The 14,808-nt window shown below is 49.8% G+C and overlaps 3 protein-coding genes across 3 annotated transcripts; 2 read left to right on the forward strand and 1 right to left on the reverse strand.

Moving 5' to 3' along the window:
- The first annotated feature begins 2,225 nt into the window (after positions 1–2,225).
- Positions 2,226–3,665, forward strand: BP01DRAFT_360056 (uncharacterized protein). Its single transcript, XM_025575827.1, has 2 exons — positions 2,226–2,294; positions 2,556–3,665. Exon 2 carries the CDS (start codon positions 2,629–2,631, stop codon positions 3,256–3,258), a length of 630 nt encoding a protein of 209 aa, XP_025427837.1. The 5' UTR covers positions 2,226–2,294; positions 2,556–2,628; the 3' UTR covers positions 3,259–3,665.
- A 5,905-nt stretch (positions 3,666–9,570) lies between these two features.
- BP01DRAFT_360058 (glutamate dehydrogenase) lies at positions 9,571–11,536 on the forward strand. The gene is made up of 3 exons (XM_025575828.1): positions 9,571–9,699; positions 9,782–10,344; positions 10,401–11,536. Exons 1-3 carry the CDS (start codon positions 9,654–9,656, stop codon positions 11,172–11,174), a joined length of 1,383 nt encoding a protein of 460 aa, XP_025427838.1. The 5' UTR covers positions 9,571–9,653; the 3' UTR covers positions 11,175–11,536.
- Positions 11,537–12,161: 625 nt separating this feature from the next.
- BP01DRAFT_326882 (putative MFS monosaccharide transporter) lies at positions 12,162–14,781 on the reverse strand. The gene is made up of 3 exons (XM_025572895.1): positions 14,309–14,781; positions 13,028–14,252; positions 12,162–12,976 (listed from the first exon to the last, which is right to left on the reverse strand). The coding sequence occupies exons 1-3, from the start codon at positions 14,763–14,765 to the stop codon at positions 12,379–12,381; spliced, it is 2,280 nt and encodes a 759-aa protein (XP_025427839.1). The 5' UTR covers positions 14,766–14,781; the 3' UTR covers positions 12,162–12,378.
- Positions 14,782–14,808: the final 27 nt, after the last annotated feature.

Below are 14,808 nucleotides of genomic sequence, written 5' to 3' on the forward strand. Positions count from 1 at the left end.
ACAACTAACTAGGTAACGGGGAATAACTACCCAACGTTAATAGATGCGCCACTTGGGCCGCATCCTTTCGTTGTAGGGGCGATTGATTATTGGAAATCAAATGAAACACCGCGTTTCCTGATTATAGGTCCAAGGCATGGGAGACACGCGATTGACAAATTTGACAGGAGGAGCGAAGAACAAGCTGTCATAAAAATTTAGATTATTGACCCTCCTTGATCAAATCACATTGACCTTCGACGACCAGAAAGCTGGGTACTTTTTTAAGTTTTCATGGGGTGTATTGTACGTACAGTATCTGCAAAGGTGGTGTTTCAGTACGGACCATAACGTACAGTTTCGTCCAACTTAGCTGTTGCGGGCGGGAGAGATAGATACCCTGGGGTTGATGGTTTGAGGCTTGCGCGCCCTGAAATTCCTCATGCTTGCTAGAAGTTACAGCTCTCGAGGATTGGACTCACCGTGATGTCTTTTGCTTTGCTGTGGACTCATTCCCGCTAATAGTTTTCTTCGTGTACCACATTCAGAGTAAGTCTAGGATTACAGTACTGTACACTTCCAGAGTCGAATCAGTTGGACCAAGGACATTTCGCAGGCTTTCTTGTTGACGAACACATTAGTACAGAACAGTACTTGATGTCTGCCATGAGGTAACTTGAAGAAACGGATCTTGAAAAGTTGGCAGTTCTTACTAAAATCAATATGAGTTTTCATGATCTCATTCAACGCAGGCTCCTACCGATCTCATTTTAGGCAGGGGGCTGCAGTGTCTATCGAAATTTGGGATGTAAGCTTCAATATAGTGTTATCGCATTTCCATTCATTTACTAGGCTGTGACCAGTAGACATAAGCATACAGGTACTCGAGTAGATGCACGGATGACTTGGATCTGGGGCCTGTCCAAATCTGCATTGTTCCGGGATCCACTGGCAGCAAAGGAACACGCGATGACCTTCGTCTGTTTTGCCATCCGCTAGTTAGAGGTTTAGAGACTAGAGGAAAGGAGGAGCTGCCCATAATCCACTCAAGGGCCGCCCTGAACCACTCGATCCGTACCTGATACTAATGCTCAGGTTCCTTGGGTTTCGATTGTCCACCACCCTGGGCAGTCTTTGAAGCGATTGGTAAACCGAGACAAGACACGATCGATAGGTTGATGAGGACCAATTGTTTCCTCCAGGTAAGAACGGCTCTTTCCTTCTGTCTCGAAATTTTCCAGGACTTAGGTTAGTGCTGCTTGAGGTTACGATACCATTGCAAGCTAGCGTGGCTAGAGAGATTAGCAAATCAGGCACGTTGTCCTTGCACTATTACGGGCTACTGAATACTCATGGTACATAGTGTAGGTTTCTATGAATCCTTGTTGCCCTTAAAATTATTGTTGGATCGCTTTCAAGGAGTGCAAATGCCTTTTGAGCTTATTGAAATCATTGTAACGGGAGGCATTTAACCAAGCCAGCTATACGGCAACCCAAAGTAAGAAAAAGTTCTTGTTTTTGAAGCCTGTGTAAAGGATAGTATCATGAATATTGATGTTGTATCTTTCTTTTGCTTTAGTTGGAGGAGTAAAGTGAAATCGAAAAGAGGAAAACCGCCAGAAATTGGAAAGAGGGGGGACAAGAGAGGAAAAAGACAGAAGAAAAAAAAAAAAAAAAAAAAAAAAGAATAGAACAATCCAAACCACTACCCCCTCTCCTTCCGAATCGAATACGAAACAAAACGAACCGCCTTTAATCGGGTAGACCCGTTCCTCTCCTCTGCTAGTAGTTGCACCCAATACCCAGACAATATACCTAGTCTACAAGTCCACACTTCCAGTCCAGCTCCGCAATCTGACTCTTGAAGTTCCTTTCTACCCTTCCGGGCCGGTTCCCTTCTTCGTAACTTCTTTATTTTTGTCTCAAACCGAACCCTTATGTATGTCCGTATGCACCCCGTTCCAATTCTTCCAATGACTCCCATCACCTAAAGTAGAGCGTCGTACCCTCAAACTTCCCCCCCCGCCACTCTTTCGCTACGAATATCACCGCCAGCAGTTCTTCTCCCGACTCTACAATCTTTCACCCCGCTTCAGCATACCTCTTGGGCTTGAGCCCTGTCATGACTTGTGACTTCTCTTTCTCTCTCGATGATAGATGGATTGCGCTTAGCAGATGTCCATGGACGATTCTCATCCGGGTAGAGGCCTAGGATTCACTATCAGAAATCTGTTTCGCTCCTCATCTTTATCCTTTCCAACTTCGCGGCCACGGAAATCCCTCCTTCGAAGAGGACGGAGTGTCATTGATAGCAAGTAAGTGCTCGATTATCCTTGACCTTTTTCACCCTTCGACCTCCTCTCTGGATTTCTTGGTTTCCTCTAAATCAATATGGCCTCTGCCACTTCTCCGTGCCTCTTACAAGATAGGGCACGAACAAGTACGTCGCCTCCGTTCCGAACGCCGAGATTCCGGTACAGAGCAGCAGGCATCATCCACGCCGGGATGAACAGTACTTGGAGGCAGGAATAAATTGAGTAGTTTGTGACTAATTCAAGTGAACCTTTGCGCAGCAGAAATCCTATCGATCCCACAAAACGTGCTTCCGCCCCTCCAATGAATAACAATCAATCCCTCAATCCAGCTGCAATGATTGGACTTTCGGAAGCGTCTACAGGCGACATCTTTGAATGGTACCCGCGCTATCAAAGTTGCCAGCGATATTTCTTGGATGATGCGCAACATAGTGTCCCCGTACAAGCGCTTTCCGCTTTCTTGAACATTCGTCTTCCGTTCCAATGGGAATCCAACCCGGTTGCAAGCTCGAGCTTGTCCACCAACCAGTCTTCAACCGGCGCCAACCAAACCTCATCAGTATCATCTGGACCAGCGACAATACCCCCCTCTGTCTCGCTGATCCCGTACATTCGTCGCTTAGTGGCTACTGGCATGGATTTTCCAGGGGTGCTCCAGGGATTCTTTGGAGACGACTGGGCTGCTGGCATCGGTCCTCTGCACGAACAGGAGAGACGCAATTACCTTTTTGCAGCCAAGAGCGGGGGATGGGCCGCTGTTAAAAAGGAATACGACATTGCTCCGCTAGAAACCATTCCGTTTTTACGCCCATTGCAGGGGCCGCTAGACTCAGAGATCGAGGCTGCAGAGCGAAGTTGGAGTGAATGGCTGGCCATGGAAGACTGGATGGTCGGGCCCCGAGCGCCCGATGTCCTTCGCGACTCGTCTTCCAACAAGTCACGAGCACAGAGCTCACGTGGCTGAGGCTTGCAGCCTCTTGATTCAGATTATTCTCCCTTTCCTTTTCGCTCGCTGCTCGATTACTTTGCATTGATTCCCAGGTTTAACGTCCACAAGTTGAGCAATATCATACGGCTATGGGCCATGGTACGGAGTTTGGGGAGCCCAAGTTGGACGCATTTCGACTCTAATATTTCCTTTCTTCTTCACAAGCTTGCCATGAGATGACGACCATATGAGTTCTTGAGCGTGCTAGGTTGTCGCGAGCCCACATTAACTTATAGTTTTAGATACAATTATTGACCACGAAGCGCACTCCTTTTTTGCAAGGGGTAAACTTGGAAATACGGGATATGCGACTGAGAACAATTAGCGAACAGCATCGACAAATGAACTACAAAATATGCCTTCAAATATAGTAATACTTTGGTCCTTAGTTTTCATCCGTTGGCTTACTGATTGGGACCATACCATATCTCTGGAATTCTTGATGATTGTTTGTTTCAAGTTCTTTATTCTTGCTTCTCCAGTACTTGCAAGTGTTCTCCTGAACTTGAAATTCAACCACACCCCCTGAGCCCCCTACTGCAATCGCGAGCTACGAGCCCCAGAGGCTGAGTGACAGTGCCAACCTGGTGAGGATCGTCTTCAATAAGTGTCTCGATTGGGCACCTACCTCCGGGACGAAAGAAGTCTGAAACAAGCGGAGCGACCTTTAGCGAGGCTGACAGCCCGGTGCACTATGGAACACGGCATTAGTCTGAACGGGAACAATGTACCGAGACGACTGGCGCTCACATCACAGTTCGGTTAGAACCATTATGTTCATGGACTATTCATAGTATTCTTGCCTAGCGGGTGCTCCAAGGTTTCCTGGGATCATCACTCTCTTTCCGAAATTTACATCTGCTGTGTTCCGCACCACATGAACCTGTGGCCCTTTGAAGAGGTAACTAGCAGCCCCACTGAATCTAGGCCTGCCTAACAGGTAACTACTACTTGTATCAATGTGCAAGGCGAAAAGAAATCTAAGAGTATTAACTTAGGTAGGAATGTTTTCGACCTGTCTAGATCAAGATTCGACATGTGAGGCAATGGCGGGCGATACCATTGGGATTGAGCAATTTGATTCTGATCGATCGATCCAAATTATCGCCCCCCTCTGCCATGTTACCATGGGAGAGAGATCGGAGCTGATGGGGTTGGATGACGAACCGCCCCTTCTCCACCGGTCGGAGCTCGTGGATCGGGATCTGGTTATCAATCGCGTAACTTAGGACTAACTTAGGGAGAACTCATCCGGTAGCGTGGGTTACCATTTTCCCCCAATCTGGGTTGATTCTTGCAAGGTCCTTGATTAGTTCCCTGCAGGACAAAATCAAAACCTGGAAAGTTGATCCGCTGTGCATCACTGCATGGCCGCACAAACATGGTCGAACAAGCTTGGGGAATAAGGTAGCTAGCGATTCGGCAGGGGGAGAGAGAGAGAGAGAGAGAGAGAGAGAGAGAGATTATCACTAGACAGACTAGTGATCTTCTTCCTCAGCTAGATTGCAGTTTAAACTTCTTCTGGATTTTTCGACGTAAGATCCGCGCCCAGGTCAATGGTGCGCGGCTCAAGAGCGGGGTGGGAAATGCGAGGGGGGAGGCCTCGGGTTTAGTTCACAAACCCTATTGTGTACAACATTGTTGATGCGAAACTACCAACCATGTTTGTGGTATGGTTTGTGTCCTCTGGCTGATATGAGTAGAATTTGAAACCTGGTAATGTTTCCAACTAATCCAGTTCCCTCCTCCGAATCTCCGTAGGGGAGACGAAGAGCACGGGTCAAAACTGGTTGGTAACAGTACATACAGTAATCAAGCTACAAAAAGTGTATGTAAGCGTAATACTCTGACCATACATGGATGGTATTCTTTATCGTCATTGAGCTGTACGTATCATTTTTCCTTTAGTCGATACAATGCAATGCCAATTGCAACTGATTAGTCTAGCGACAAAGCTGAGTGTACGTCCATGTTACCACCGATGAGCGTAGAGTACCGCTGACTCACATGAGTAACTCTGATGCCTGATATGTTGGCTAATCTCAAAACCTTTCACTCTTCGGATAGTAAATCTTTGCTAGTAGTTCTATGCATTTGTGTATCGTACTGTGATATGAGTACGTATAGAGGAGATATTGTCCGCATACTAACTTATCAACTGACTATTAGTCTTCTTTGCATAGCTTATGCTGGGTACTTATCCTTCTTAACATCTGATGTTTACTGTATGTTCCTGTGCAGGGAATTGCTTCACACGCAGAGGTATTCCTTTGGAATGAGTCTGGTGATCATCGATGACACCAATTGGGCATGAGTGATGTTCTACAAGGATCGTGCAACTGACTATATTGTTGTCATAAGGAGGATTGCAAATGCACCGGCCCTTCGAGCGGTGCTCGTCATGGCTCTCTTGCCTTTATTTCGAGTCGCTCCCAAATCTTGATTTGGGAGCAATATCTGGCTTGTGTGTCTTCATGCAAACCCACCCCTGATGATATTAGTGATGGCTGTATATCATGGATACCGTATGCCAAGATGTAAGACTAGAGGCAAGGCGAGATGTAAGTGACGTAGTATTTCGCTTTGTAGAGCGGCACTTCGAATGGTCTGAGCCCCTTTGGTGTGTGGGCCACAATCTAAGAGATTCACGTTGCTCACCCGGAGTCTCCTCGTACTATTGTCTTCACGGCCACTGGAATATGAGTCCCTATTTTTGTATAGTTTGCTCAAAAGTTGTACTCCCGGACATGATGGGATGGTCGGTAAATGGAGTCTTCTCCTACGGCCATAAGTCCTTGGGCACATGATCCAATCTACATGTCATCTAGAGATCAATTCAAGGCTGCTATTGAGAGCGAGGACATCGCTGCCGTGCTGAAGCGCAGACCTAGGTGTTGATTCAGCTAAAGGAGGTAGTACTGGATAAGAAGCTCCATAGATCTTGATACTCAGATTACGTCTGAGTGGTTGAATGACGGTTGTAACAAGATTTCTAGAGACTTCTTGGGCGAGCAGGCTTGCTTACCGCCTGCCAAAGACCTAAAAAGGTCCATTTTTGCCTATGAAACTGTGAGATTATCGGGTGTAGGTTACGTCTCGGATGTACACCAGATGACTCTAGGGCTCTCTCCTTTGTCTATGAAGCCACGGAGTTTATTCATGACCTTCCGATGTTTGCGAGCTAGTTAGTGATGCCACCACCGCAGTGGGATTCAGCAATTGCACAATGAATCAGTCGCCCGCTCGTGAGCGAGCTGGCTCGGTGTCTCGCGTTAGATGTTGAGAACGGTCCAGGGTTGGTCGAACGATCCCTTAATTCGGCAACCCATCGACTAGTGTGCCTGCTTACCTGTAATGGCCGAGACCATCGCCCCTTGTGTCGTGTGAGCACAGCGGCCCGGACTATAAACCCCACCTCTTTTCCCATCTTCTTCTCTACACAGTCGCGTTGGAGAAGGTAGACTTGAGGCCCCGCGCGGGCCATGGGCAAGATTCGCAACAGTCTACTGCAGGAGATTGCTTGTAGAAGCAGCTCATGGTCTTCCGCATCATACGTTATGCATGCGGGGATCAATTAGTGCGCGTCAATAGCTCGGCAAGAATTGAATGACGCCCTTCACAGTCTACTTTGCGTTCCGGTTTATGATGGAGCAGCGATTGCTTGACGTTTGCTCGATACTAAAGCTGGCTGCCCACGCACCGTGCTGCACATCTTTCTTGTAGACTGAAGCACGCTAATAGCTCAATTTACATGGTCTCGCATGCTCTATGAAATATGGCAGCCTAAGTACCGAAATATGCACTGAAGGACGACAATAGGCTAAATGCACGCACAGTCTGTGAAGTATGAATGATCCTTCTTCAATATCCTTGATAGACTGGCAATTCGAGGTCGGAAGGCCACAACACCGTGGATCATTTGATTGGTGGTATAATCGTACGTGAGACTGATGGCCGACATCGGATGCTGCTTTGCCTTTGAAGATATGGGCTAGTGCGAAGAAGAGTCCTGCCACTGATGCTAGGGCGGTTAGGACAGCCCATGATTAGTGTGGCTGTTAGTTAGTCCTCCCTTACATGCCTACTGACAAGAAAACTCCAATGCATTCCATTGGCTAGACGACGATGGTGAGTAAAACAAAGAGGTAATGATTGGAGCTATCGACGCGTGTAGTGTTGAGTTTGAAGTTAGAGGATGCATATGTGGCGAGGTTTTGCATCAGATTGCAGAGTACGACTCGGTTCCCGCTGGTGCACACTTTCCCCAGATCTCATTCTGGCCCGCCATCTTCCCCAACAACAATCGACGGGACAAATGCTTTTCGCCTCCCCCGGATGACCAAGGAGGAGACTAATTCGGGCCAGTGGCCCAGGATCTTTGTCCAGTCTCAACGAATCCCGACCACCTATGGAGATTGGGTGCATTAGTGGGGGACTCTAGCGGGCAGCTTATGATTTTAAGAGGCGTTAAAACTAAGACACTGCGTGTGAAATCCGCTTTGACTGTCAGACTCGGGCGAGTCGGCTTGGAGAGAAGGTGGGGGAAGGATGCTTAAAAGAGGTTTAGTGTCAAAGTTTCTTCAGCACCTGCCAATCTTTAAGACCCTCCGACTGCAAGTGCACCGTACGGAGTACGGAGTAGACTCCCCATCATTCCTCGAATCCGAGCACGGGCGGGAGGTCCTTAGTGCCACTGCGCCACCATCTCGGGCCAAACTCGGCTACTTATCTATGAAAATACCAGCAAATCATTGGCTGTGATACTGTAGAGATAAGGATAAACAGGGGTTTTGGGCTATGTTGATTGGCCTGCAGTCACTGTAACTCGATTTGAAATGGTAACCCATCACATGTCGGTGTTATGAAGTACTGACTGCCTGCCATCCATGGTGGTTGAAGTGACTCGAATTAGCCAGTCAGCCGCACGCACCTTTTGAGATTGCCTTGCTGCTAGGTTTAGATATCAGCGTTTGCACACAAATGATTTGACACCAATGAGATGTCGATGGCTTCTGTCTTTTTGAAAGAGTAATTATTCTGGGACCCGGATGTACCGTACTATAGTGTACCCAGTATGCTGTCGGCAAAGCGGTCTACAGACGAAATGAGCGATGACCACCGGTGAGACGGACAGAGCGAGGCCACAGATGGTATGACCTCCTGGTGAACCGTGTGTCATACTTGCCCGCCTTCCCGTGCCACCACCACCTCCACCAGCAGCCAGCGGCCATGCCCTTCCCTCCGGCCGTGCCCACCGACCACGGCCCTACTCAGCTCAGCTCACCGGGCAGCCGGAGTCTCCCGACAGCCATTAAGTCATCCTGTTTTCGGAGGAATCGCTCCAGTGCTTTCTTCCCTTTCTTCGATTTCCGAGGAGGCAAGCTGCAGTCCTTAGAGGGGCGCACCTCGGAATCGATCGCATTGATAGCGCGTAAAACGATCAGATAAGAGTTTCACCTCAGACACGTGGGGTGCACTTGAAATCTGAAGATCGACCCCGAGGTCACGTGACATGGCTGCGCCTGCAGGAGATGCTTGGCATGCATCTCGCATCGTACATGAGTTTGAAGAGTTACTCTACACGAACCGTACGTACAGAAAAGAAGGAGCCTAGGGAAAGCCCACCAAATATGGAGTACGTACGTTTTCCATCCACACATTTTCCTTGTCCAGCTCGCTTAGAATACTACGGTCCCTTGAAGCCCCGAGAAGTTCCTCGCCACACGAGGATTTCCCGGGAGGAGCGAAAGGACTGAAAGCGGCGAGAGGGGCGGGTTTCCGCCGATAGATAACGGAATAGATTCTGTGACCATAAAGTATCGACTAACACTGCCCCGAAGTTCGGACGCCCATCCGGCATTGTTTGCCGTGATTAGTCCCGCCGCCGCTGACTGTTTCCTCTCCAGCGGGAACTTCTTTCGTGCTGTCCGACTCCGGCTGTACACATTGCCTTTTTTTTTGGTTCCCAGTTTCCTTTTTCCCTTACCCTTTTTGTGTTTTGCCGTTCGGAAAGCCCTCCTCCGCTTCCACCCAGTGGCACCCACCATCGACTGCTACCACACCTACTACCACTAAACCCAGTCCGGGGCCGGGGAGGGGAAAAAAGAGAGAGGGGGGGAGGGGGAAAAGAGAGGGCGACTGAATCGGGAAGGGAGCAGGAGGGAGGCAACTTCGTCGGCAAAGATACATATAAAGCCATTCTCTCTCCCTCATTCATCTGTCTTTCTCCCTTCCTCTCTTTCATCCCCATCCTATCTCTCTCCCAGATCTCTCTCCCAGACCTGGTTTAAAAGTCTTGTCGGGTATCCTTTGGGTCATTCTTCTTTGTGTATCAAAACTTATATCAATTACCTCTTCACATCCGTTCCATCATGTCCAACCTTCCCGTTGAGCCCGAGTTCGAGCAGGCCTACAAGGGTATGCTTTCCTCTCCTCTATCTGACGGCTCCCATTCCACATTGTATACCTTGTGTGACTGACAGTGCTCCTTGTGCAATAGAGCTTGCCTCGACCCTCGAGAACTCCACTCTCTTCCAGAAGAACCCCGAATACCGCAAGGCTCTGGCTGTCGTCTCCGTCCCCGAGCGCGTCATCCAGTTCCGTGTCGTTTGGGAGGATGACCAGGGTCAGGTTCAGGTCAACCGCGGTTTCCGTGTCCAGTTCAACTCCGCCCTCGGTCCTTACAAGGGTGGTCTCCGCTTCCACCCCACCGTCAACCTTTCTATCCTCAAGTTCTTGGGTTTCGAGCAGATCTTCAAGAATGCCTTGACTGGCCTGAGCATGGGTGGTGGTAAGGGTGGTTCTGATTTCGACCCCAAGGGCAAGTCCGACAATGAGATCCGTCGCTTCTGCGTTTCTTTCATGACTGAGCTCGCCAAGCATATCGGTGCTGACACTGATGTGCCTGCCGGTGATATCGGTGTCACTGGACGTGAGATCGGTTTCCTCTTCGGCCAGTACCGCAAGATCCGCAACCAGTGGGAGGGTGTCCTTACTGGTAAGGGTCTCACCTGGGGTGGTTCTCTGATCCGCCCTGAGGCCACCGGTTACGGTGTCGTCTACGTATGTTTCTCTTGTTCTGGTTTATCGAGAGAGTTGACACTAACATTGAATCTCAGTATGTTGAGCATATGATTCAGCACGCCACCAACGGCGCCGAGTCCTTCTCCGGCAAGCGCGTCGCTATCTCCGGTTCCGGTAACGTCGCTCAGTACGCCGCCCTCAAGGTCATCGAGCTTGGCGGTTCCGTCGTCTCCCTGAGCGACAGCCAGGGTTCCCTCATTGTTGTCAACGACTCCAGTTTCACCCCCGAGGAGATTGCTCTGATTGCCGACCTCAAGGTTGCCCGCAAGCAGCTCTCTTCCCTCGTTGCTGAGGGTCCCTTCGCCGACTCTGCCAAGTTCAAGTACATCGCTGGTGCTCGTCCCTGGAAGCACGTCGGCAAGGTTGACGTTGCCCTCCCCTCTGCTACTCAGAACGAGGTCTCCGGCGATGAAGCGCAGGCGCTGATTGACGCTGGAGCCAAGTTCATCGCTGAGGGTTCCAACATGGGCTGCACCCAGGAGGCTATTGATACCTTCGAGGCCCACCGTCAGGCGAACCCCGGCAAGGCTGCCATCTGGTACGCCCCTGGTAAGGCCGCCAACGCCGGTGGTGTCGCCGTTTCCGGTCTTGAGATGGCTCAGAACTCTGCCCGTCTCAGTTGGACCTCCGAGGAGGTTGATGCCCGACTCAAGGACATCATGCGCTCCTGCTTCAAGAACGGTCTTGAGACCGCTATTGAATACGCCACCCCTGCTGAGGGCGTTCTGCCTTCCCTGGTCACTGGTTCCAACATTGCCGGTTTCACCAAGGTTGCCGCTGCCATGAAGGATCAGGGTGACTGGTGGTAAATGTGTCGCACCGTGGACAAGATGGTGCTATGATTACGACTTTTCTTCTCCCGTTTTGTTTCAGCGCATGGATAGAGGCGCCGGTTGCTTTCCTTCTCAAAGTACATATTACATCTACAATTTTCACAATCATGATCCATGAATGTCAACCCCACGGGCTCTCGTTGATTCCTTGCCAGTGTAGCTTTCTCAGTCATGACGTACGGCAAAGATAAACATCACGAGTCGTATCATTCCCCCTGGGCAATATTTTCGTTACAAGCTTCTACTCTTGGCTTTACGAACCAAGTCCTTGGACGGGAGTAGATTCTGTATACCAAATTTCAAATCATTTATCTAGAATCTCCACATGTGGAATTAAGACCTGAATATAACTCATACTAGGGACTCTAATTCCTGGATATGGCCGCAACTAGATAGATAGAATAGCCATTAGTTCTTAATCGATATAACCTCCAGACCTGGATTGCTCCCAAGTATGTATGTGGATAGGTCAGTACATCATTCATGTCCTGTCCGTGTGCTACATGTTAAGTAGTCTGAATTACAATACACCCATATAGCACTGTTTCAAATACAGAGTAAAGAATTAAAGGTTACCTGTAAGTTACAGTGGTGAGTATTTAACATAACATAACAATCCGATACCCAGGGATTGAGACTCCGAGGCGGTGCTCAGTATTGTAATGGAAGGAGAGCCTTATGTTCAATGCCGTGGCATTACTAGCTTCCGCACTGCTACGCCAGCCAAGAACTATTAAGCAGCAATAAGCACAGACATCAACTGACCCACCCCCAGGTGTCCGCTTAGTCTTGACTCGTTTCTCGTAGCCATTGAAAATAGTAAACATACTCCGACATGGGTGGAGAGGCAACGGGTAGCCCAATGCCAAGCATGCGAAGAAGAGCTCTCTGCTTGGTTGGAAAGTCGACTCACTCAAAGGGATCTAGATGTGTCCCAAGCCTGCCTCTGTATGAACATACCAAGTCGGCATTTGTCTTCAGTAGTATATACAGGTGCCGAGCAACTTCAATGACCCTAGCGTATATGCCAATGCCACCTAGATCGCGACGCTATCAAAAAGCCATGTCATATGCGAATGCAACCTGACGCCATGCTAAATCCAAAGGAGCACAAACATTAAACAACGTATGGGTATCACGCGGCATATCCCAAGAAGAAGGATAAATACATAAAAAAAAATCACTCCGTTAATTGGACGGTTGGCAGCGGATCCAAAAGCACGCTGCGCCGTCGCGACAGCACTCCGCCCACAGACGGATTGTCCTTGGCACGTGGTACACCGCGGCTACGGCGGCGAGGATGTCGCAGATGTTCGTTAGGCACTGGGTCGACCTGTTTCTTGGCCGCCGGCACCAGGTTTAAATATACTGGGAATATGGCGCCCGCGGCAGACAGCGCAACGAGAACGCAGTACGAGTAGGGCACGCCACCCACCATTTGTGCGGCGTACTGCGCAAAGGGGAATATACCGCCCCCTCCGATGGCCATGGTCAGCAGACAGGCGGCTGTCTTCGTATGACGTCCCGTGCCCCGCAGTGCAATGGCGAAACTAATGCTGAAGACACCACTCTCAAACAGATATACAAGCTCAGCCATTGCCACCGCTTTGAGGCCAGTTGTGTGCATGCACAACGCTGCGCATACGATCATGCCAACATAGGACCATAGCAGAATCCAGCGCGGCTTGAGAAACCATTGCAATAAAGCTGCCAGAAACCGCCCCACTGCAAAGACCGTATGACCGATGGTCAGAAAATCGAATGGGCTTATGGAACCGCTGTATGCAGTTAGTAACCGAAGCAAGAGAAGGACCCAGATGAGAACTGACTTCGGATGGACTTCCTCGACGAAACGCACAAAGCTCATGGACAAGACCTCTTGTCCTGCGACGTACATGAACACTGACCATACACCGAGACCCAATGTCACCCAGACCACCGGCAAACCCACCACGTGAGCGCGATTGTCCGCACGCCGACGCTTGGCCAGCTCCTCCAGATCGCTATCTGAGGCTTCCGGGATAGGCAAATAGTAGAAAACCAAGGCGAGAATCACATCAAACAGAGCGATTCCAAGATAAGTCCACTGCACATCCACCAACGAGGATACATCGGTCACCTGCTTGAAGAGGACCTTTTTCGCGAGCAGCGGCGAGACAACACTGCCAACAGCCTGGACACCTTGCGAAATGTTGAGACGAATTTCGGAATTCTCAAGCGGACCGCATAGGGCGATGAACGGGTTGCCGGCGGTCTCAAGCACGGCTAAGCCGAATCCAACAATGAAATTAGACACTGCAAACGCTGAATAGGAAGTCAAGACAGCGGAAGGCCAGAAGATGAGGGAGCCGCAGGCGTAGATGCAGAGACCCGTGATGAATGAAGCCTTGAACCCCCATTGTTTTAGCACTGGACGTCCTATGAGTGGGGGCCCCAGCAGATAACCCCCGTAGTAAATCGCATGTAACCCGTACGACCGATATACTCCCAGGTCCAATATTTTCTTGAATTGCTCATTTAGCATATCGAGCAATCCGTAAGCGAAACCCCAAAGAAAGAATAGGATGGTCGTGAACGCAATCGGCGTAATGGACTCCTTGTTGCTCAGCTTAAGCATGTTCGCGGGCTGTTTCATATTGACAAAATCGAAAAACGTGATACTTGGCGGGTAGGAGGAATTAGTCACCGTATTTGTGCGCTGCTCCACGTCGGTCACATCAGGAGCTAATGGAGGCGGTGGAACGGCCAGGAATTCGGTGAGGTTGACGCGTGTGTCGCTGCCGGTTTGACTGCTTCGACTATCTGACTGGGTGGGTTTAGAATTGACAATATCATTGGGTGGAGCAGGTCGGTGTTCAGATTCGCGAAGCGCAATAGGTGCCAGCGCCGGCAGCGGTCGGGTGCCCGGTGAAGAGGTCTGATAACTCTCGTCAGTGTCGCGAATGAGCTTAGGTATCAGTCGGGCGACGAGCGGCTTGAGGCTGGGAACGCAGGCGCATATGATAGAGACGTTGACTTCAATAACGGACCACATAAAGGAGAATGCCGCGTACCCTGGACTGAACGTTTAGGAATGGACGGAGAGGCATCAAGGGGCACATTTGACTAACAACTCAAATCTTCACCCGGAGTGCCCTGAAGGTGGACTTCTTTGAGGGCGATCTGACGAGAGGTCGCAGCATCCTGAATGTACGCGATCCGAATGACATCGACGACGGCGACAAAGAAACCGAAACTGAAGGTAATGACAATAATGATTTTCTGCTTGCGTGGCAAGCGCATTCGCGTGAGGATTGGATTCGGTAAGCAGAGGATGGCGAGGTCGGTGATAATGTTGACAGGTGAGGAGGAAAGATAGAGGGTCAAGATATCGATGCACTTGGCGCCATCGGGCAAGGGATATGCGACCGCTGCACTGATGGGACGACACTGGAAGACATTGACCAGGGTGAGGACCAGGCCGGCGACATTGACCACAAAAAGCGTGACGTAGGTGGCCCAGCGGAATATCTTTTCGCCCTGTGTGAGGGTGAGGTAGAAGACAAGGATGGATGTTTTAATGGCCATCAAAGTAGGGTTCTAAGTTGTCAGAGGAGAGTCGGGGTGTGGG

This window comes from Aspergillus saccharolyticus, assembly GCF_003184585.1.
Source record: "Aspergillus saccharolyticus JOP 1030-1 unplaced genomic scaffold BP01scaffold_42, whole genome shotgun sequence".
In the NCBI taxonomy this organism is placed as follows: Eukaryota; Fungi; Ascomycota; class Eurotiomycetes; order Eurotiales; family Aspergillaceae; genus Aspergillus; species Aspergillus saccharolyticus.